Here is a 21,680-nt window from a genome sequence, read left to right as displayed (position 1 = left end):
CCACACATCCACATCTTAACTTGAGCTCACTTCATAAAATAATTCTAAATTGGATTTTGGCAATATCTTTCTTTCCTTTATTAAGCTCATATGACCAAAGGTCTTAAGCATAAAACCAATACATCATAGCAGAGCAAAACAGAGAAAACCATTATAACATAACATAATGCAACAGAACCAACAAGAAGGTAAAGTACCAAAGCAATACAATACATTTATCTCATAATAAGTCTAAAATTCTGTTTATTAAAAGATTAACAGATATAGGAGGATAAGATATGACAGTGAACCTATACAGTTACCCATAAGATCAGCTTTATTTAACCTGTAAAAAACAGAATAGAAACAGTTGCCTTTCTGAACCACATTGGATTTATGGCATTGGATTCTCAAGCAATTTAATGATTAACCAGAGAAGCCTTTTATCTATTGCTATTTTGGCCAAATTAGCACATAGACGGTTCCTTGGGACTGAATAAAATGCAGCCCTAAGATCCATAAATGCAGCATAAAAACAGCTACCTGAGAGAGAAGAATATTTTTCAGCTAGATGGTACAACATGAAACAATGATCAAGTGCTGAAGTACTCCTCCTTATTCCAGTTTGTTCAGGATACAGTACAGATTCTGACTCTATCCAGTTCAGAAGCTTGGAATAGAGAATGGCTGCATATAGCGTTGCTATTGTTGACAACAAACCAATAGGCTAATACTTTGTAGATCATTCTTGACCCCTTTTTGTTTATGGTGAGTATTATTGCTTGTTTCCATGCTATGCAAATTGTTCCTGAAACAATAATTTGAGTATATAAAAAAAGGGGGGGAGAGATCACTATAGCAGACTGGCTTTCAAAACATTGACTGGTATTAAGTCAGGCCCCTGCCTGAGTGCCTCTGCTTGATTATGGTCTCCAGGAGAACCAGGTGCCATATATCAGTCTCAGGGGACTCAATCAGAACCAGTCCTGAGTCAAATTAAGAGGGCTTTGCAGAGATAGAGGTAAAATGTTCCCAAGTCTCAGGAGCAACACACGACAGAATACTGGATGCTACAAAACTAACCATGACCAATGTATTCTTTTGTGAACTACATGAGATGCCCCCTATATCTGAGGACCTTCTGTCCCAAAATTCAAAGCACATGCTAATTTATTTAGGAAATTCCAACTACAGTACTCATATTTGGCTGTTGAATGCTTCAGAGTCTGTAGTTCCACATAAATCACTGTATCTAGCTTCTGGATTAAAATTTATGTTTTGGCATACTACTGGCTCAGGGCTCCTGGAGTAAATCCTATTTACTGGAGTTTCAGATTGTTTTAATTCAAGAACCCTGGGCCAGGGAAGCTATCAATATAACAGACTTTATTTCTCATGTAGTGGATGCCCACCCTGTTTATTAGGGGACATCCAAAGTCTGGACTACCATACTTAGTTTTGACAGCACTTCACTGCTCTCATATAACTGTAATTGCCTTCTCCCAGTTTACACTCACTGCACTGCTGCTGTTTACATCATTTTCCTAGTTACTATTTATCTTCCCCTGTTAACATCTCATAGTGATATCAAGGTTCTTTGGACTAACCTGGGAGTGGGTGGTTGGATAAAGTTACTATGCAATATCCAAGAGCATTGTTACTTCTAGCAGGCAACTTTCATGCTAATATTGGGCAGAATATTGTTCTATCACCAGGGCCAGTGGGATTTTTGAATGAGTTGTCATATGCATATCTAAATATTTGAAGGTTAGTGGTTTGAGGCAGGTGACATTTCCTGCCAGTGAATGAGCTGATCTCCATATAGCAGGCTCAGCCTTCTTCCCTGAAATGTGTACCCCATGGCAACAGCATGAGCTTCATGGACCTTACATATCCTGGAGGCTTTATGTTGCTGACTCGTGTCATTCTGAACAGTTTTCTATACACTGAGTTGTTGAGTAGAAGTATTAGAAGTATTCGAATGTATGTCTTGGACTGCAGCTTATTTATAAATCTACACAGTCAAGTTATTCAAAGTGATGCTTTTAAATGTAGGTCTCTACACTCATACTGGCTTTCTAGTTAAATGACCTGCATTGTAGAACTACTGTGGTGCATAATTGCAATTGTAGAAGTAGCCAAGTATGAAGACTTCATGACATATCTTGGGCATTTATATGCCTTTTTTAATTCAGAAAATTAAGCTAGCTACACAAGGGATCCCAACTGCTCCATGTATTTTGTCAATAAGAATATGGGAGAGTGAGAATTTCTAATGCAATCCTAAATCCCTTTTCAGTAGTTTTAGAAGGTTGCAACCCTGATTAGGATTACGCTGTCCATTTCATCTTTAATAGAAGATTTTTTCATATGTTAGCTTTTAAGAAAATTAGATGCACATAATTTATCAGTATCTATACCTGCAAGTTGCTATTCTGTTGTGAACAAACATTTATTTTCCAACATTGGATCCATCTATGTTAAGACTGGAGGGCAATGTAAATATAACTCTATTTGTGATGGAATGTGCTTGTACAAGTGCCATAGTCTGCTACTGAAAATACAACAGGTTTCATTTGACAGAGGTGTGCATACAAATTCAAGGCAAAAGTAGAGTATAGGTAGAGGTAAAGGTATCCCCTGTGCAAGCACCGAGTCATGTCTGACCCTTGGGGTGACGCCCTCTAGCGTTTTCTTGGCAGACTCAATACGGGGTGGTTTGCCAGTGCCTTCCCCAGTCATTACCGTTTGCCCCCCAGCAAGCTGGGTACTCATTTTACCGACCTCGGAAGGACGGAAGGCTGAGTCAACCTTGAGCCAGCTGCTGGGATTGAACTCCCAGCCTCATGGGCAAAGCTTTCAGACGGCTGCCTTACCACTCTGCGCCACAAGAGGCTCTTAATATAGCATCCAGAAAAAATAAGGAAAAAGTTTTTTTTAAGAGAAAAAAAGCCCTCAAAAATACATTAGTATATAGAGGGCCTTGTGATATAACTTCAGTGATGGCACAATCTGAGCTCATAATTAATACTTTTAGCAAAGTAAAAGCATGTTGTATAAATAATGCAAGTGAATAGATGCTTTAGGATGCTTTGGGCTGATCCTGCACTGAGCAGGGGGTTGGACTAGATGGACTGTATGGCCCTTCCAACTCTATGATTCTATGTAATAGCTGCTCACCACAGCTCCTATAGCAAGGACAGCACAATGGCTGGTTCTATCCTATCACTTCATTCAGTGAATTGAGGAAGCCTCTCCAACCTAGGAGCTGTCTGCCAAATTCAGTGGCTCTTCTCTCAGCAGAAGTTCCACTGAAGTTGGAGGAAGGCTCCTCAGACTAGAGGAGGGCTTCAGACATGCCCTGGATCTCCGTGTTCCATCAAACTGCATCAAACTGGGAAGTGGTGGAAGTAATCCCTCCCTCCATCAAAATATTCCCAAAGTGAAGTGGCATGCAATGATTAATCTCATGAAAATCTACAAAGGCCACAACCCCCCCCCCCCACACACACACACACACCTTGAGATCACCTCCTCCACTGTGTTTGCTAACTTTGGACACTTCAGCTGTACATAAAGTTCTAATGGCATATGGAGAGGTGGAAGGCCTAACCTGGGTATTTGTCAAAGCCTAACTTTTTTGGAAGCAGCATGAGAGCTTTTTGTTTCTGCTGGTTTTAATCAACTGTGACTACACATGTGGGTGGTTGTTTTGTTTTGCTACTATAATTAGCTGATGGTGCATGTTTATCCTTGACCTCTCTAAACCAAGTTAGGCAAGTTCCTGTATTTCACCCTTAGCTCTCCTGATCTCATTCCATAGGAAAAGTTTGCTTTTATTTCACAGTTTAGAAGACTGAAATGGCACTAAAAAATCTGTTAGCAATCGGCATCTAAACCGGATTACAAAGGCTTTGCAAAAGGGAGCCTATATTTGGCTAGAATGGTAACCTGGACCACAAGGGTAAGGATACAACTGAATTTTATTGATCATGAAACACCAAAGAATGAAAATGATACCTACCAGTAAAGGTTGCTGTCCTCCTGCAGGCATAGATACCCACTGTCAGAATAGCAGGTATCCAGACTTTTGTTCATCAGGAAGAAACAAGACTTCAAGGTCAAGCCAGACTAAGTTAAGTTATCATAACTGCATCAGATCAATGTGTTGAATCAACTGAACCAGGAAGTTCCACCGATTTCTCCCTTCCCACTGCATCCCTTCCTCCCTACAGTGTCTCCTATCCCACAGAGGCAGAATTTACCAATGTCAAAAATGTTACAAAAATGTCATGAAGATCAATGGGCTGAAGAGGGAAGGAGAAGATTGGAAATTTCCATTCTGCCATTAGAAAATTTAGTCTATGTTCAGCACTATTACCTGAATGTACAGGCTTCAGTCAGCCTTGTTACTGCATGTCTGTAAAGTGCCATCAAGTCACAGCTGACTTATGACAACCCCAGCAAGGGGCTTTCAAGGCAAGTGATTAAGTGGAGGTGGTTTGGCATTGCTTTCCTCTGCCAAATTTCCTTGGAGGTTTCCCTTCCAAGTACTGACCTTGCTTCGCTTCTGACAAGATCTGGCTATACTACGCTGCCTTCTCTTCCTAGTCTTGTTATTAGTTTAGATGAAACCTCATATTATAATTATGCATTCTGTCATATAACCAAGAGGTTCAGTTACTGTCTGCTTCCTTAAAGATTCTTTTATAGCCAACTCTCCTTATTCATCTTTCTGTAGTCCCTTGCAATATAGGGTAATGGTACTAGTATAGATTGCCATATTGTTGTATTAATTACAAAAATAACAAATGTTGAGTAGTTTGAACACCTGGGAAAAGGACTGTATATAATACTATTATATATTTTCTATTAAGTGTATGTTACTCATTTCAGTCTAGTATTTTAATGTGTTGTTATCTATTTCAAATCCAAGGGCTAAACTGTGATATCAGTGGAAATATATTAAATAATTCCCGAATTATCCAGGCCAAAATGGTTAAACTTTGATTCTATTTCAGATTAAGTAGTTTGATGATATAAGATATTTGGGCTTTTTCACTGCTGTGCTATTTCTAAAATTAATCTTTAACTAGCCAAACAGAAATTCATTCATTCACGCTCAAACAGAAATTCATTTCTCTGCTTGAAAGTACCTATGTTATTAAAACATAAAATGTTGCTATTATCATTATTTAAATAAAAACTATCCAATTGTTACTCTGGGGTGACAAAATCCCCTTTGTTATATAAATATTCTGTTTTACCAGAATGATAAGATATGTGAAAATCCACTGGAGAATTCTGATCTTATTTGCAAGTAAAGCTTTGTTAGCTTAATCCTGCCTGTCTTTGTGGAATACAGAGATAACAGATTGAACCTATTTAAATAATTGATTTTTGGCACGATTTATTGTTGCTTTTTGTTGTTGTTAAAATGTCCTTTGTGGCTTTACAGAAATGAGGACTACATTATTGTTATGATCCATTTTACTATCAAGTTTTAAAGTAACTTTTAATAATAGATAATATATTTTAATAATAGATATATGTTTGTATTTTAACATTATGTTTTATCTGGGATGCATTGTATAATTTCCCTTGTTATATGCCTGGTGTAAACTGTAATAAATCTTACTACTACTTATTGTTATGATCATGAGCGAACATTTACTTTTGCCTCCTTACTTCCAGATTGCTGTCAAAATGAGTGAAACACCTTCAACCAACTACTCGCTGACTCAGCCTCACACTTCAGGGAGTGAGGAGTCTTTGTCCCCACGTCCCCTAAATGTCACCGACCCGATTGTGGCCAAACGAATCTGCTTTTACAAAAGTGGAGACCCTCAATTCAATGGTGTCAAGATGGTTGTTAATAACAGATCTTTCAAATCCTTTGATGCCTTACTTGACAATTTGTCCAAAAGAGTCCCATTGCCTTTTGGAGTGAGGACTATCACTACACCACGAGGGATACATGGTATCACTAGCCTGGAAGATCTTGAAGATGGGAAGTCATACATTTGTTCCCAACAGAAGAAAATCAAGCCCATTAACTTGGAGAAGGCCAGTAAGAAGCCGTTGCCATGGCAAATCAGCAGGCCTGTCAGTGCTCGCCGCAAAGCCGTCCAATTAGCTAGAGAAGGAGAAGACGGTGCATTCCAGAGAGGAGGCAACGTCCGTATCAGTACCCCTAAGAAGTTGCTGGTTTTCAAAAATGGGGATGTGAGAGTCCGCCGCACCATTGTTTTGGGTAAAAAGAACACACAAAACTTTGAGGCATTTCTGGACAACATTAGTGAGTTAATGCAGTATCCAGTTGTGAAGTTATATACCACTGATGGCAGAAAGGTAAGGATGTGAGAGACTTGGGAACAAAATTTTATTTTTCTCTCCTTTGAACTATTGGGGCAGATTGACATTTGCAGGCTTATCACCTGGTGCCTATAACTTGAAAACAACACAAAACAGCATGTTCATCTTTCAGCAAGCTGACTGTTTTGGGATACGATCACCTTACACATTTAGCTGCCAGTCATTATGGAGAAATCAGATGATGGACATGTTTCTACTAACTAAAATGAATTTTTTCTAGCAATTATTGGTTATTTTACAAAATAAATCCTGATGGCTTAGTAATTTCTTCTCTTGGTAGCAGTGCAGAGTTATAGCCTCCTAAATCCAATTACTTCAATAACTGCATATGTTGGCTAATACACTTTAGATGCATTGTTTCACCCAGGACAATCCAGCTTCAAGAGTACATTGAGAATACATTATCCAAGGTGTGCGAAATGAGCCTTAGATAGCCTCTGTTGCCCTCTGTGATCATATAAACCTTAATAGTGTGTAAGTGCTAAAGAAGTAAAATGTTAACCCGAGGGACATAGATGTGAGGGGAATTTAAGCCAGATATCTGTGAAGAGTAGCTTTCTCTCAAGCCACATCTTCCTGCTCTACTTCCAGTGTGTACTATTGGTTATTAACAAGCTTTTCTTGGTCCTGCATAGGGAGTGGCCTCAATCTTACCACACATTAGCCTTATACGTCATAATAAGGCATAATACCCTCTCTCATCCTCTCTCTGCCTGTAAAGAGCTTAACATTCTAGAAAGCAGCTTCTCCATTGTTCATGACCACGGTGCTTTCTTAGCACAGAAGCAAACAACCAGTAAAGATTCTCTGGCCAAATTGTTTCTGCTGGTATGATCTCATGATGCAGTGAAGCAATGATCCTTCGTAGTGAACTACAGTCACTTCTACATGTGTGTAATAAAACCCCAGCTTTTAACAAATGAAAGTCTCCCTTGTGGAGTTAAGCATTTTCATGGATGCTGACAGGGTAGAAGAATTTAAAGTTGAAAAATGGCTGGAAGGGAAAGGATCCAGCATCTTCTTTTCTCTGCTGTTAACACGATTGCTTTTAGTTAAAATAAACACTGTGAAGGAGATCCAAAGAACCCTAAGCAGAGCAATACACATGGAATAGGATTCTCCTGCCTCCCTGTACCTATGGCAATCCCCTTGTGCTGCCTGAAAAGGAAAAGCATGGGGATAGGCCAGTGTCTGGAAGAGAAAGACATAAAGGCCCATGCACATTCCTTCCACACATACGAAGGTTGAATCCATTCTCTTGTTAACAATTTCTACAGTTCGGAAATTAAAAAAAAAAATGAGATTCTTGTAGCCAGCAAGAAGATTCACAAATTTCTTTTTTTTTTTTTTTTGGGGGGGTGTCTCCTGTTGTACCATTTTTTAAAATTGCAGGAGGTTGTTCCCAGAGGTTTTCCCTCAGATGCATAGACTAAAGTTTCCTGAACCCTTCTGCTTGCAAGGCTTTTCCTCATCAGGGTGCTTTGCAAAATAAGAACTTCCTCAGCCGATAATAGTCTAATTTCTTTATATTCTTTGTACAAACATAGTGTTATGAATAAAGCAATGAGCATTTTATTGTTCTCCCTAATAATGAAATTGTTCTTTGGAACTGTGAGCATTTATTGTGAGCATAAATACAGCAAGGCATTTTTCATTCTTTAGCATAAATAAACCTGTTAACAGCAACACCAGATGTTCTGCCTTCTCAACTATTTTTGAAATGTCAGGAGTTGATAGAATTGCTGCTTTTAACTGCATTACTAGTTGATAGCAGTCAGGTGTTCCTTTTCCTTTTGAAGACCTCGTTATGTGTTGTCTTTTCTAGGTCCCCAACCTTCAAGCTCTGATACTGTGTTCTGGGGCTGTTGTGGCAGCAGGCAGAGAACCTTTTAGGCCAGGGAATTATGATCCTCATAGGTACTCATTGCCTGGCAGACTGCCAGGGATCTCCAATCGTGTATATCCCAAAACAAATGCCAAGTCAGAGGGCAGGAAAAGTAAGTATTTTAAATTACTCTTGTTTTTCTATTTCCTGTTAAGCATGATAATCTGACTGGTTATGAAATGCCTTCAGTGCTTGGCTGGGTAGGAAGGGACCATGCGAGTAAGCATGTCTGCCCATCCTGGATGGCATGCAGCTCTCAGTGGCCCACTCCTCAGTGGCATGCAGCTCTCAGTGGCCCAGGATCATTTAGGTGTGATCCTGGATGCTTCCCTCTCAAAGGAAGCTCAGGTCATGAAAGTAGTGCATTTTACCACCTTAGCCAAGCCAAACTACTAGTGCCCTACTTGGGCTGGGAACACCTTGAACACAGTGATCCATGTGATTGTCACCTCTAGACTGGACTTCTGCAACTTGTTGTATGCAGGCCTGCCCTTAACCTTGATTTGGAAACTACAGCTGATCCAAAATGCAGCAGCCAGGGTCCTCACAGTAACACTGTGGAGGCCCAATATCTGGCCTATCCATCAACTGCAATGGCTACAAGTCGAATTCTGGATCAGGCTAAAAGCTTGGGTAATTACCTTCAATGCCATATGCTGTCAGGGCCCAGTGTACCTGAGGGACCACCTTTCTGCCTATGCCCTTCAAAGAGCCTTGCACTCTGCTACCACCAACCAGCTAGTGATCCCTGGCCCAAAATAAGCCTTCTTGACCTCAACCAGGGCCAGAGCCTTCTCTTTCCTGGTCCCCACTTGGTGGAATAAGCTCCTGGAGGAGATCAAGGCCCTAATGGAACTAAAAGAGTTCCACGGGTCCTGCAAAAGGGAGCTCTTCCACCAGGCATTTGGTTGAGGTTGACCAGAACCAGCAACAGCCACTGGGCCCCTGAATCTTCCTCCCAGGAATCCATACACTTGAACCTAAGCATGGACCTGTTTGATTATTACAATGTTAAACTGTTTTTCACTGTTGTTGTTATTGTTATCGTTGTTGCATTGTAGTTTATTGACAAAGAAACTGAGTTCAATGTATAGTTCCCTACATTCCATGTGATCTGCCATGAGCCTCATAAGAAGGCAGTATACATATGTAATACATAAATAAATAAATAAATAAATAAATAAATAAATAAATAAATAAATAAATAAATAAATGGCAACAGGAATATATACAAACTGCCTAGTTTGGTTTTCACAAAAGAGGAAAGAGAAAGAAACTCCAGAGAAGAGTCAAAGACACAGAAAGTTTTGAAAGTGGGAACATAAGAATTATTTATCACAACTATAAAGCTGGTGTACAGATGGGCAAGAGCCTAGCATTACTGTCACTGTAAGTGGTGCATAAAGGTAAAGGTATCCTCTCTGCAAGTACTGAGTCATGTCTGACCCTTGGGCTGATGCCCTCTAGTGCTTTCTTGGCAGACTCAATACAGGGTGGTTTGTCATTCCCTTTCCTAGTCATTACCATTTTAACCCCCAGCAAGCTGAGTACTCATTTTACCAACCTCGGAAGGATGGAAGGCTGAGTCAACCTTGAGCTGGCTGCTGGGATGGAACTCCCAGCCTCATGGCCAAGAGCTTCAGACAGCATGTTGGCTGCCTTACCACCCTGTGCCACAAGAGGCCTTCTAACTGGTCCATATCTTTGCTTATTGACTCTGATGCTATTCCTCATCTTCAGACTCCTTGTTTCCTCAGAGCAGTGTTTCATATAGAGCTGCTGTAGAAAGGAGGAATCAGCCAAAACTGATCCCCACCTTGCATATGTATAAATTCTGGGCAGGAAGTCACATTCCCATCCAGATATGCTTAATTCAATCAAGCTGTTGCATTAAAACTGAACCCTAATACTCAGTTGTGATAAATACTGCAATTTTAAAACACAATCATAATTATGTACTAAGAACTAGAAGTCAGATGAGAACTCAGCTGGTATATTTCTGTAAGCCCCAATATGTGTAAGTATATATGGAAATCAATAATAATATGTTGTAAAGTTTGATGACTATTGCTGCTCAGTGCATATTGTCCTTTATGACAGGATGGTCAAAATAATTCATGACTTGAACCTAGAAAACAAAGTATGGCTTAAAGCCATTGTACAGAAGGAAGGAGTTTCCATCCATAGAGCAATGCTTTTCAATTCTCCCTTGTTGCAGCAGTCCACAGTGCTCCCAGGGTGGGGATGGGGTGAAGAATCAGAGGTCTGTTGCAGGAGAAGAGAAAAAAAATCCCAGTTTGCCCATGAGGAAATTACTCGGTGAATCCAGTCCTATGATTCTTTCTATGTAAAATTCTGTCTAAAATTATTCTCTTTACCTTAATATAATGACCCTGAAGAAACTTTTATTCCATATGTACTTTTTTGTTTCTCTGTTTATTCCAAGACACATAGAGGTGACAATTTTTGGTTTAAGATAAAATCTCTGAACAACAGTGTCAACCAATATATATATATATATATTTAAGCGGCAAGTAAAACAAGTAATGCCATCTACCTAGGCATATTTCTATGTTCTCTCTTTCCAACCTGTAATATGTATCCAGCCAACAACTGGTCACTCCATAAATCTTCAACTTAACCCTGAACACCCTAGAGGTAGCAAGCCTAAATACAGACGATTCTTAATGCATATTCATGTTTATAGAGTGCATTTTTGTAAAAGATTCTTCTGTCCTCTAGTTGATCATCACAAAGTTACCTAGTAAGTTTCATGGCCAAATCTAGCCCAACATATTAACCACTATGCAACACAGAGTTTCATTTAATTGATCCTGTAGATCAGGAAAGGAAAGACATGTTTCTGGGAACAACTTAATTTTTTTAAAGATCCTTGGAAGCTACTAGTCCCAAGATGGTTCAGTGGCTGAAGTCCATGAAAGCAGGGTAGTTTGGTGGGTGTAGCCAATAATAAAATGGTAAGTTGTCCAAAAATTATACCATTTTGGATCAAGTAGGCAATGTTGAGGTATGGAAACTTTTCCTCTACTGATTGCTCAAAGCAAACCATTGGCCTCAAATTATGTAGGAGATTTGTTTAAGAAGGCTGCAGTTATGCGTAGTTTTGGCAGAAGTAGTCTACAACAATGTCAAAATAAGCAGAATTCGTATCATTTACTGGTAGTTTGATATCACCATTTACTTTTCATTTTCTTCTCACTACATCAATACAATGTCATCTTTATGTTTGTATACTACTAATAATTTATGTGTTTCTCTCTTATTTCTTTGCTGCCTTCCTGCTGCTTCTGATTCTGGTTATCTGTGACGACTATCTCCTTTTTCTTTTAATCCTGCCACATTGGGCTTTTTGGTGTAGACACGAGCTCCAGATCACAGATTTTTTCTACATCTTCTTACAAAGGCTACAGTAATGACAATGACTCAGCTTCTTCCTATGTACCTGACAATGGCATAGGCTTAGCAGAGAATCATTCACATGGTGGTGAAGATTTACCTGTGGTGCCCTCTGAAGATGACATTGAGAAGTCTGTTCATCTTAATCAAGATGGCAGCATGACAGTTGAAATGCGAGTTCGCTTCAGGATAAAGGAAGACGAAACCATAAGGTGGACAACTACTGTTAGCCGTGCTGGGTTTGCTACTGATGGAAATGCGAAGACCAGCATTTCTGCAGTGGATGCAGAAGACCAGTCATCAGAATTAAATGTTTTGACATGTGAAAACATTGCAGAGAACTCTAATAGTGCAGAAGAGGATGCTGCAGACCAGCAGACTGGTGAGGAAATGAACAATAAAGAACTGGAAGCATGCAATTACGACATCTGGCAAAATCCTTCTATGCATGTAGAATCAGATAACGATATGGTGAAACCCCATTTTTATAGACCTCCTACACCTGGGCCTAGAAGGGTTAGGAAAAAGAAAGCAGTGGTTGAAAGTGTCACCATGGTGTCAGACACAGCTGTCCAAAAAAAGATGGTAGGACAATTTTCTTACAGTGAAGAAACTGACACTGGTGAAACCAAATCTGAGTATTGTTTGGTCACTCACTCTAGCAGTAAAACAACAAATGTTAATGATTCCAAACTCACTAAAACCTCCAGCAATCAAGTACCAAAGCAATCATTAAAAGATGAAGGAGAAGATGAAATATTGAATAAGACACATCATCAAACCACAACTGAAAGATCAACAGATTTGCCTGATGAGGATAGCTTATCACAGAACATTCTGGAGAAATCAGCTGTAAATGAAGAACCACATAACTGCAGAACATCGGATTACAATCCTGACATCAGTCATGAAGAATCCTCTCAGAGGAATTCTAATGCATCTGAAGAGGATTTAGCTAATCAAAGAAGTGCAATGGAAACAGAACTGAACCATTCAGATGGGACTCAGTCCAAAGAAGAAATGATATTCAACCAGCAAGATAGTTTATCCCATAGTTCCATTCATCCACCTCCTGATGAAAGCCACCAAACAGTATGTCAGTATGCTAACATCACTACAACAATGACTGAATCATCTATCACTGCCAACAATAGTAGTGTGGAATGTATTATGACTCACCTTTCCAATGAAAGCCAAGTTGTAACTTCCAATAGCAAAAAGAAGAAGAAGAAGAAAAAGAGAAAATCTTCCTCAGATATCAGGGAACAAGGTAAGCATGATCAATGCAGTCTGCCTGATATAGCCATGGAAGGAATGGTTGAGAATGGAGTAACAGTTTGTGAAATGGAGGTCACAGAAGATGCTACACCATACCCATCCAGCCAAATCATCACAGTTCATAAAAGAGCTCTGGAAATTCTTGTTCACAACACTAATGGCTCTTACAAGAGTGTAGATGCCGAAGAAGATGTATATAGTCAGATTTCAATGAACCATCAGCAAAATGAATCTGACTTTAAACAAGATCTAGATAGTCAGATGCCTGAAGTAAATCTCAATTCAGATAAACAAGAAGACCCCATGTTGGGTAAAAGCTATTCAAAAAATGAAATTGAGCCTATTAGTGAAGGCATACTTGACTCTACCAGTATAAATGTGCAAGCACCATTTGGCATAGCTCCACGGGAGCCATTGAATGAAACAGATGGAGGAGTTAAGGAAGAAACAGAAAAGGGGAAACCATTCAAACAATCAATGAAACAGAAAAAAATTAAAAAGCATAAAAAAAGGGAATCCTCTCCTAGAAGTCAAGCCAAAGTATTTGATGATCATTGTTCAATGGATGCTTTCAGTCATGTAAATGAGACTGTAGAACAGTCTCTTGAAAGCTATGTGCAAAGCTGGTTGCAGAACATATTTCCCTGGGCGGTAACTCCTGCAAAGAATTTAGCTCCCATCAATTCAAATGAGAGAACAATGCATTTGTTATCTGACACATCTTTTTCAGATAAAGAAAATCAATTGGAAAGAAAAAATGTATACCTAATGGGGGAGAATAATATTAGTGAAAGTAAATTATCTAATAGTACATTAAATAATCTCAATGAAATAGGAATTGTAGAAGAACCCATTAAAGATTGTCATGAAAAGTATGTTGACTGTTTGACAGATGCTGATGCAAGCATAATAGATGATACGACATCAGATATATACTGCAGTACTAAACAGTCTATGTGTGACATGATCCATGCAAATGACAGGAAGAGTCCATTGGAAACTGATAGCCAGTGCTTAAGTGAGTATCAAAGGTGCAGTTCTGAGATTGCAATCCAAACTGATCCCAAAGCCATCGATAGTATTCTTGAAACAAATGTGCAGACAGATTGTGTGAGTAGTCTACTATTGCATCAACTAAAATCAGCAGTGTTCAATTTTGAAAAAAGTCATATTGGATGTGTAGAAAAAACATGTTGCCTTACAGATATTTCTCCTTCACTCCTTGGATCATCTTCTGATCTCCTTTTAGCTTGGCTTCTAGTACAAAACTTCAAAGAAAGTTTGTCCAGAATGAATAATGATGACATAAGTCAAACCACCTGTAATTTTTCTGAATTAATTAGACTACAGCAGTACTTGAAACAAGTTATGGCCAAAGAGGAAGCTAAAGATTTGGAAAATAATGTCTCAAATCTGCAGGAGTGCACAGAAAACAATGTAGTGTTTTCTGAAATGCGAACAGAAACACAAGAACATACATATTGCCAAGAAAACATATTTCCAGTTGATACTGAAAACATTTCAGGCTTTGAAGAACAGGTGAAACTAAGTGAAACTTTAAAATCCAATGATAGGTTGGATTCCAAAGAAGTTATAGATACAAACAAATTGACTGAAGATTTAGAAAGCTCTAGCAAAAGTCAGGAAAACTGCAGTACCTTAACAGATAATCAAAGTCAAGATGATTCTGATAATCATTATGTACTGCAGAATCTGAACTGCGATAATGCTTGTCAGTCCAATAATTGTGGGCTGACATCAAATGAGGAACTACCCAAAGACAATGAGGATACTTCACTGCAAGAATCACTGGACAGAAACACAGATAATGAAGAATCAGGGTTATCAGAAGAACCTAGATCAACTACTTATAGCCTAACCTCTAATGATAAGGACCACTTTTTTGATTTAGAAACTTCAGAATTAGAAGAGAAAGACTTAAAGAGCATAGAAAAACAAGAATGTATTACAGAGTCACTAGAGAAAGAAGAAAATTCAGGGTATGATGTTAGTTTGGCTGTTAGAGATACCGAAAGTGGCAGCAAAGAGAATTCTGTACAAAAATGTGTGGAGAGAAGTGATGCTTGTGAGGAGGAACCATCAGAGCAGTTACCAACATGTTCATCACCATCTTTTTGCCATGATTCTAAGCAAAATTTTGAGGAACCAATATCCAGAGTAAAACTGATGGTAAAGGAGCTTGAATGTGGATCATATTTAAATTCTCCTTCAGAATTTAAACGATGCTTTAAGAGTTCTTCAACTTATGACTTGTCAGATTATCCACCAGATTCTGAAAGAAGTGAGTACAGCTATATGCCTTCTAGTGACTTGACAAATGGAAGTACAGATGAATCAATACATGAAAAGGAGTACAACAAAGGTCTTGTTAAAAGAACTATTGAGAGACTTTATGGTAAAGCAGAGGTTTCTTTCAAGCCAGTTTCTAAGCTTGATGCTCCAAACGTGTCTCAAATGATTGCAGGCGATACTGAAGCATCTTTCCATCCAGTAATAGAAGAAGCCACTTCCCAATGTGAAGCAAATCATTCCTTATCTGATGAAAAACCATCTTCAATGACATCATATGAAATCCCTGAAGAAGTAAATAAAAGCAGCAACATGTGGGAAGAAGAAAATGTAACACAGCCTGCCCCACAATCCAGTCCAAATGAGGAAGATGTATGGTATAATGAGGATTGTTCAGTGCAATATAAAGATCAATATTGTCAGTCCGAGGATCAAGCTGCTGAAGATGAGGGAGTATTGATTGATAAAGGGAAATGGCTTCTTAAAAAAAACCATTTAATAAGAAGGTCACCTCCTGAAAACTTGGGAATGTATGGCAATATAGAAACAACTTCTGTTGAGACAATGGTTGACATTCACAGTGACGACATTCCATATTCACATCTGGGGAATCTGGACCTGAAGCCACCACTCAAAGAAATATCATCTTCTGAAATTGAAGACATGGCTCATCCTTTTGACAAAGGTTGCAACTATTTCAACATGCCTCATAACAGTGAGTCAGAGCCTTTTCCTGATGAGTTGAGCATAAAAAGCAAACAGAGTCAGTATGGCAGCACTTTGCCTGTTGAAGCTACTAGGAAGGAGTGCACCACTCCCACACAACATTGTAGAGAAGTTAATACACATTCTTCAAGTTTTCGATCTGTAGAGTTTAGATTGCCTAACAATAAAGTACATCCTCTAGAACAGCCTTCACATAAAGTGGCACATGTAACCCAACCAACTAGAAACACTCATTCGAACAGAGTTCACCCTGAGGATCAAAATTCTCTGGATAAGCTGCATGCTATTTGTGGACAGCATTGTCCCATACTGATGGCCATTGTAAAGCCAGCCAATGAAGAGGTTAGAGGATGTGCTTATCAAAAAGCTTCTGATATTGAAAATCAGCTGGGCCTATATTTTTTAATGAACATGCTAAATTTGAAGGGGCAAAGCAAAGATGTAACAAAACTGGACAGCAAACATGTGAACTTGAAGAACAGTTGTATTAATACAATCACAAACAACATTTTAAACAGATTTTATGCTGACAATACTTTAGAATTCATGAATGAAAATAATTTGGGGTTACTCATATCAACAGCCCCAAAAGAAAACAAAAGTTTAAATAAACTGTATGCCATAGAAAATACTGATGTAGATACAAAGGAGCTCAATAATCATGAAATTCGTGCAGCTGAAGAAATATTCAGGCAGATAACAATAGATAGGTGTCATAATGTGTCAGTATTCCAAAACTCAAGAAGTAATATAAATCATGTTATTGGAGCAGAACCAGCTCCACCTGCAGATGTTACAGAAGGTTGTGAAGGTGAAACTTCTTATTCTTATGAGATGTTCTTAAATAACATTGGACAGACTGCAACTGTAAATTTGGAAGATGCAAATATTGCTGATGTTACAGAAGAAATTCATTCCTATGTATTGGAAGAGGAAAGCAGCAATAGCAACTCAAACTCTAAGCAGAGTTAATGAAATTCTATTTCATAGATACACATATATACACATAAATATATTTTAAAACTGTAGTAATTTGGACAGAGTATCTTCAGAAGCATATACTTTCAAGGATATAAATGCTGTGTCTCTTACCAATTGTATTTTAAAATTTAAAAACCAAACAATTCTTCTATTGTTTTGTTGTGTTCATTATTGTATTTTGCTTACCAAACACCAAGTAACATTATAACTTTTTAAACTCAAAAGACATGGTCAATATGAGTGTAATGAAAGGTGCATCGCAGCAGGTACATAAAGCAGTCTTACTTCAGGAAAAGGTGAAGAATCAAGCAGAATGATGTCACTTTCCATGTGGACATGAAATGGAGACTTAAAACTATGAAGGAAAGTAGAACATGCCAACAGTAAAAAAAAAACAACAACAGTCGTTGATAACTGTGATGCTGTATATAGTCCAATTAACTTATAAACCAGGGATTCCCAAGCAGGGTTCCAGGAAACCCTGGGGCTATGCGGGAGTTCCCCAGGGTTACTCGGTCTTTCCTAGAAATTTGACTGACTCTTACATCTTACCTCTGTGTCCACTTCTCTGAAGGAGTTTTCTCAAAGTCTGAAAATAATAAACATATGGTAGTGAAAAACTGGGGGGGGGGAGACATAAAAGAAAAGAAAAGCAAGCAGAAATCTATCCCATGGAACCTATTTTCTTAGATTTTAGGAAGTACTTGTGGTTCTGTTCTCTATTATAGTTTATATATATAATTGCAATTATAGTGAAGATTCCTATATAAAAATACAGTTTTTCTACCCTCTGTCTTGATTCGGTCTAAAGTCTGGCTAGTCTTGAATTTCTAAAGCTTTGTTAGAATGCTGTTGGAGTCAGTGAATGCAAACACTGTAAACATTATATTTATATCTCATATAATTCTACTGAAGAAATTCTTGATAGACATTTTTGGTATTATAGAAAGTAAAATATAATCAGGTTCATTTTTTTAATGTCCAGTGGCAGCTATCTTTTTCTGTAAATACCTGGCAATATTGTTTCCAAGCAATATTTAATATTGATCATTATATATATCTTTGTGATATAAAATAAATTTGATGTGAAAACAAAACAAATGGAAATAACAGCATTGAATTATTGGATAATAAAATTAACAAAAACTAAAGCTCATTGAGCTTTGATTGTGTTCTGCATTGGCTGAATGAATGAGAACATCCTCCTTCATAATATCACATCACAACAGAGAGAAGATCCCATTCCTCAGCACCAATAACTGAAATTAAACATTTTCAGAGAAATTACTGTAGCATAAAGGGTGATAGTCACAATCTAATTTATCCTCAGAATTAGAAGTAGCTTACTGAGATACCCAGTTTTTTTTGACAAAGAACTGAATCTGGGAAAGTGTAACTTGTCTAAGAGGCCACCCAGAGAGTTCATGTTTGAGAATGTATTTAGCTTTGCACTTTCCTATTTCAAATTCAGCACTATGTTTGCTAGATCAGGGGTAGTCAACCTGTGGTCCTCCAGATGTCCATGGACTACAATTCCCATGAGCACCTGCCAACAAATACTGGCAGGGGCTCATGGGAATTGTAGTCCACGGACATCTGGAGGACCACAGTTTGACTACCTCTGTGCTAGATGACACTGGATCCCAAGTGCAAAACATTGGGAATAATCTAGAACAGTGGTCCCTAACCTGCGGGCCGCGGCCCGGTGCCGGGTCGCAAAGGCCATGGCGCCGGGCCGCGGCTCCCTCTCCCCGCCCCCCCCCCGCAGTAAAAAACTTCCCAGGCTGCAACCTTGCGGCCCGGGAAGCTTCTTACTGCGGAAGGGCGGGGAGAGGGAATCAGGGCCGGCCGCGCCCATGTGGGCGCGCCCCGATGCCCTGCCGGTCCCCAACCTCAGAAAGGTTGGGGACCACTGATCTAGAATATGAATCCTTTTGCTATTGTGTAGCCTTTTATGAAATATTCAGTGCACTTATTGAATAAAAAGGAGTACTAAAATCAACACATGAGTTATTTTCATACCCAGATCCATATTATTTCCAATAATAAAAATTAATGGCTCAAAAACTGGTCATCATACCCATTCCTATCAAAGATGATGGTGGTACCCTTTGTGCTCTGTGTTGATGCTGAAGCTGTGGATGGATGCAAATGTGTGGGTTTCAGAGGGGGACTGCAATGATACACCATAAGCATGAATTCTTAAGTAAAGTTTAATTCATAGCAAAAGCCCACTGTAGCAACAACTGCAGTGATATGTACACAGGGAACTAACCTACTAAGATAATTAATAGCAATTTTGGCATGACCTTTGCAAGATATACCCAGTTAAAGTGATCCCTGCCCAGCGCTCTGCTAAGATAGCTATTTATTTATAAAGACATGCTGCACAATATGATCTTCCACTACTCTGCCTGGTTAGGCAGATCTCTATTACAACCTTTTACTGATGAAGAGGAAAGATCCATTAGCTGGGGACTAGAACTGCCTCAAGAAATGAAAATATAATAGTTATGAATAAAATTTACAGTGACCCTGATAACACTTTCAGCACTACAAGATTATACTTCCTGGGAGAATATACCATACTTTGATAATGGAAGAAGATAATTGTGCCACTATGAAGTCTCCCATCAATGGCCAGCAGGAGTTCCAAATTAAATTCAATAGGCCAAAAGTCAGACTTGTGAAAGCCATTGGATGATTAATCTTTACCAACCTGAATCTGTAGATGGAAAAAAAAATCAGACCCAGCTACTTTAAGACAATGTGTCCTCCCAACAATCAACTAGAAAAGACTGGACTGGAATTCCTGCATAGTCTATTCTCTACTGCAACTGTGATGGACGGCACTTTTTCAAATACTTAGACGTGCTGTGTAAACAGATAAAGGACTGTGAAGGGTTAATTCTTCACAGAGCCAGAGAGTCTTGAATGACAGGCTGTTCCAAGAGAGCTGATTGGTTAGCATCAGCAGTGCAGAGAAAGACTTCTGAAAAGGATGCTGAGAAGAATTCAGTCTGATTTCAGACCTAGCTAAGAACAGTCAAATGCTGACAGTGTTGGAATTCATCCATGATGGCCAACAGTTTAACAGTCAGGAGATCTGGGGAAAGTTGGCAAGGAAGATGGGCAGTTAAACAGAGACCTCCATTCATGCCAAACAAACAATATGATCTTCTAGAGAAAGGAGAATTTCCCTATCCTGTCATACAGAGAGTTGGCTTGGAAAAGTGCAGAGGTCCCTGGTCTGTTGTGGTTAGTAACTAAGTGCCTTTAGTTAAAACTAAGTGCCTTTAGTTAAAAACTCAAGATGAGTGATGAGTACTTCAAGAGATGGGGTTTGGGTACTGGAAAGAGTGTACCAGCCTTCTGGAAACCAAAAACATCAGAGAATATGCAAAGTAAGTGAACTGAAGTGTTCAGGGGGAAACATTGGAACTAAAGTCTCTCAACATAAAGATTTAACTCACAGTGAAAAGCTGAAGAAACTCCCATCTGAAACATAAGAACTAATGTCTATGCAGGTATCGATTTTACCTCAAAGTTATGATTTACTTCAGAAATTTTCAACAAATGATTTCACCTGACCTTTCTCCTCTGTCTTAAATAAAATACTTTATGTTTGAATTTCAGAACACTTCAAGTGCCATTTAATTCTTCCTTCAGGTTTCTGGGCTGATCCAACAGCCTAAATATCACATTATGACAGAGTAGGAAAGCCAGAGTAACACATTTTTTAAAAAAGAAGGGTAATTTGTTTTTTAAAACAGGGATTCCCAGCTGCCCTGGCTGTTTCCACATCTGCAAATTTGAAGACTGATAAGCCACCAAACTGGTGACAACTGCTTTATGGGCTGTGAAATTTAACCTCCCAGTAGCTGTTCCTGCTACAGAGGAGAATTTGAGGGTTATCTTCCTGCTGCTCTCTGTACTGTACTATTCAAAGCCACTGTGGAGGTGAGGACTTTGTTATATGGAGAGTGGCATATGGGGCAGAGATCTGGGAGGATAAAATGTCCCTCATCTTTTGACTTTCTTGGATCTCACAGTAAACAAGATGAGACTTCCTTGGCTCTCCCTCCTGCTGAAGCTCAAATGAATACCCAGGAACAGGCTGAGGAGGGAGCTGGAGGTAGGGTTGGGAAACCACTGGAGATGAGGATGGAACCTGGGGAGAGCAGATTTGGAGAAGAGAAGGGATCTTAAGTAGGTTATAATTCTATAAAGTCCACCCTCCAAAGCCTCTATTTCTCCAAGAGAACTAATCGCTGTCATCTAAGACCAGTTGTAACTCTGGGAGGTCCTTCCATTAGCAGAAATTTTTGTCAGAATACAAATCACTCTACTCAGTGAAATGCAGAGCTTTCATCTTGTGCAAGGAACCTTCCTTCAGTGGAAGGAATTGGTGAAAACATTCTTGCATGCTCTTCTCAGATATCAGAAGTTAAGCAGGATTAAGTTCAACAGACCTGGCCCCATATGTCACCCCTGACCCATTGGGCAGAGAGTATATTTTAGCCCACCCACAGAAACTTATGGATTCAGAGGTATTCCTGAATGCTCTATGGCAGCTGTCCCAAACCCCCGGTCCGGTGACCAGTACCAGTCCATAGATTAGTCAGTACCGGGCTGCGGCTCCTCCTCATCCTCCTCCCCGGCTGCTGCCTTGGGGACTGCCCTGCCACTCTGCCACCGGATCAACTTTGGTACTCTCTGGCAGCCGCCA

At 39.2% G+C, this 21,680-nt stretch overlaps 1 protein-coding gene and 1 long non-coding RNA gene across 3 annotated transcripts in view; one reads left to right on the top strand and one right to left on the bottom strand.

Annotated features, from left to right (window-relative positions):
* RP1 (RP1 axonemal microtubule associated) overlaps positions 1–21,680 on the top strand; it is a 221,343-nt gene that overhangs the window by 24,507 nt on the left and 175,156 nt on the right. For both annotated transcript variants that reach the window (XM_077352406.1, XM_077352407.1), the window contains exons 2-3: positions 5,674–6,330; positions 8,180–8,351. In XM_077352406.1, the coding sequence (XP_077208521.1) occupies positions 5,686–6,330; positions 8,180–8,351 (817 nt within the window). In that variant the 5' untranslated portion in view covers positions 5,674–5,685. The remainder of the gene's footprint in view (positions 1–5,673; positions 6,331–8,179; positions 8,352–21,680) is intronic.
* LOC143844776 (uncharacterized) overlaps positions 1–21,680 on the bottom strand; it is a 60,505-nt gene that overhangs the window by 28,839 nt on the left and 9,986 nt on the right. The window contains exon 2 of the long non-coding RNA XR_013234130.1: positions 17,504–17,540. This is a non-coding gene — a long non-coding RNA (uncharacterized LOC143844776). The remainder of the gene's footprint in view (positions 1–17,503; positions 17,541–21,680) is intronic.

The sequence above is a fragment of the Paroedura picta genome, chromosome 9 (assembly GCF_049243985.1).
Source record: "Paroedura picta isolate Pp20150507F chromosome 9, Ppicta_v3.0, whole genome shotgun sequence".
Lineage (NCBI taxonomy): Eukaryota > Metazoa > Chordata > Lepidosauria > Squamata > Gekkonidae > Paroedura > Paroedura picta.
The sequence above is the reverse complement of the archived record's forward strand: the minus strand, read 5'-3'. Positions and strand labels throughout refer to the sequence as shown.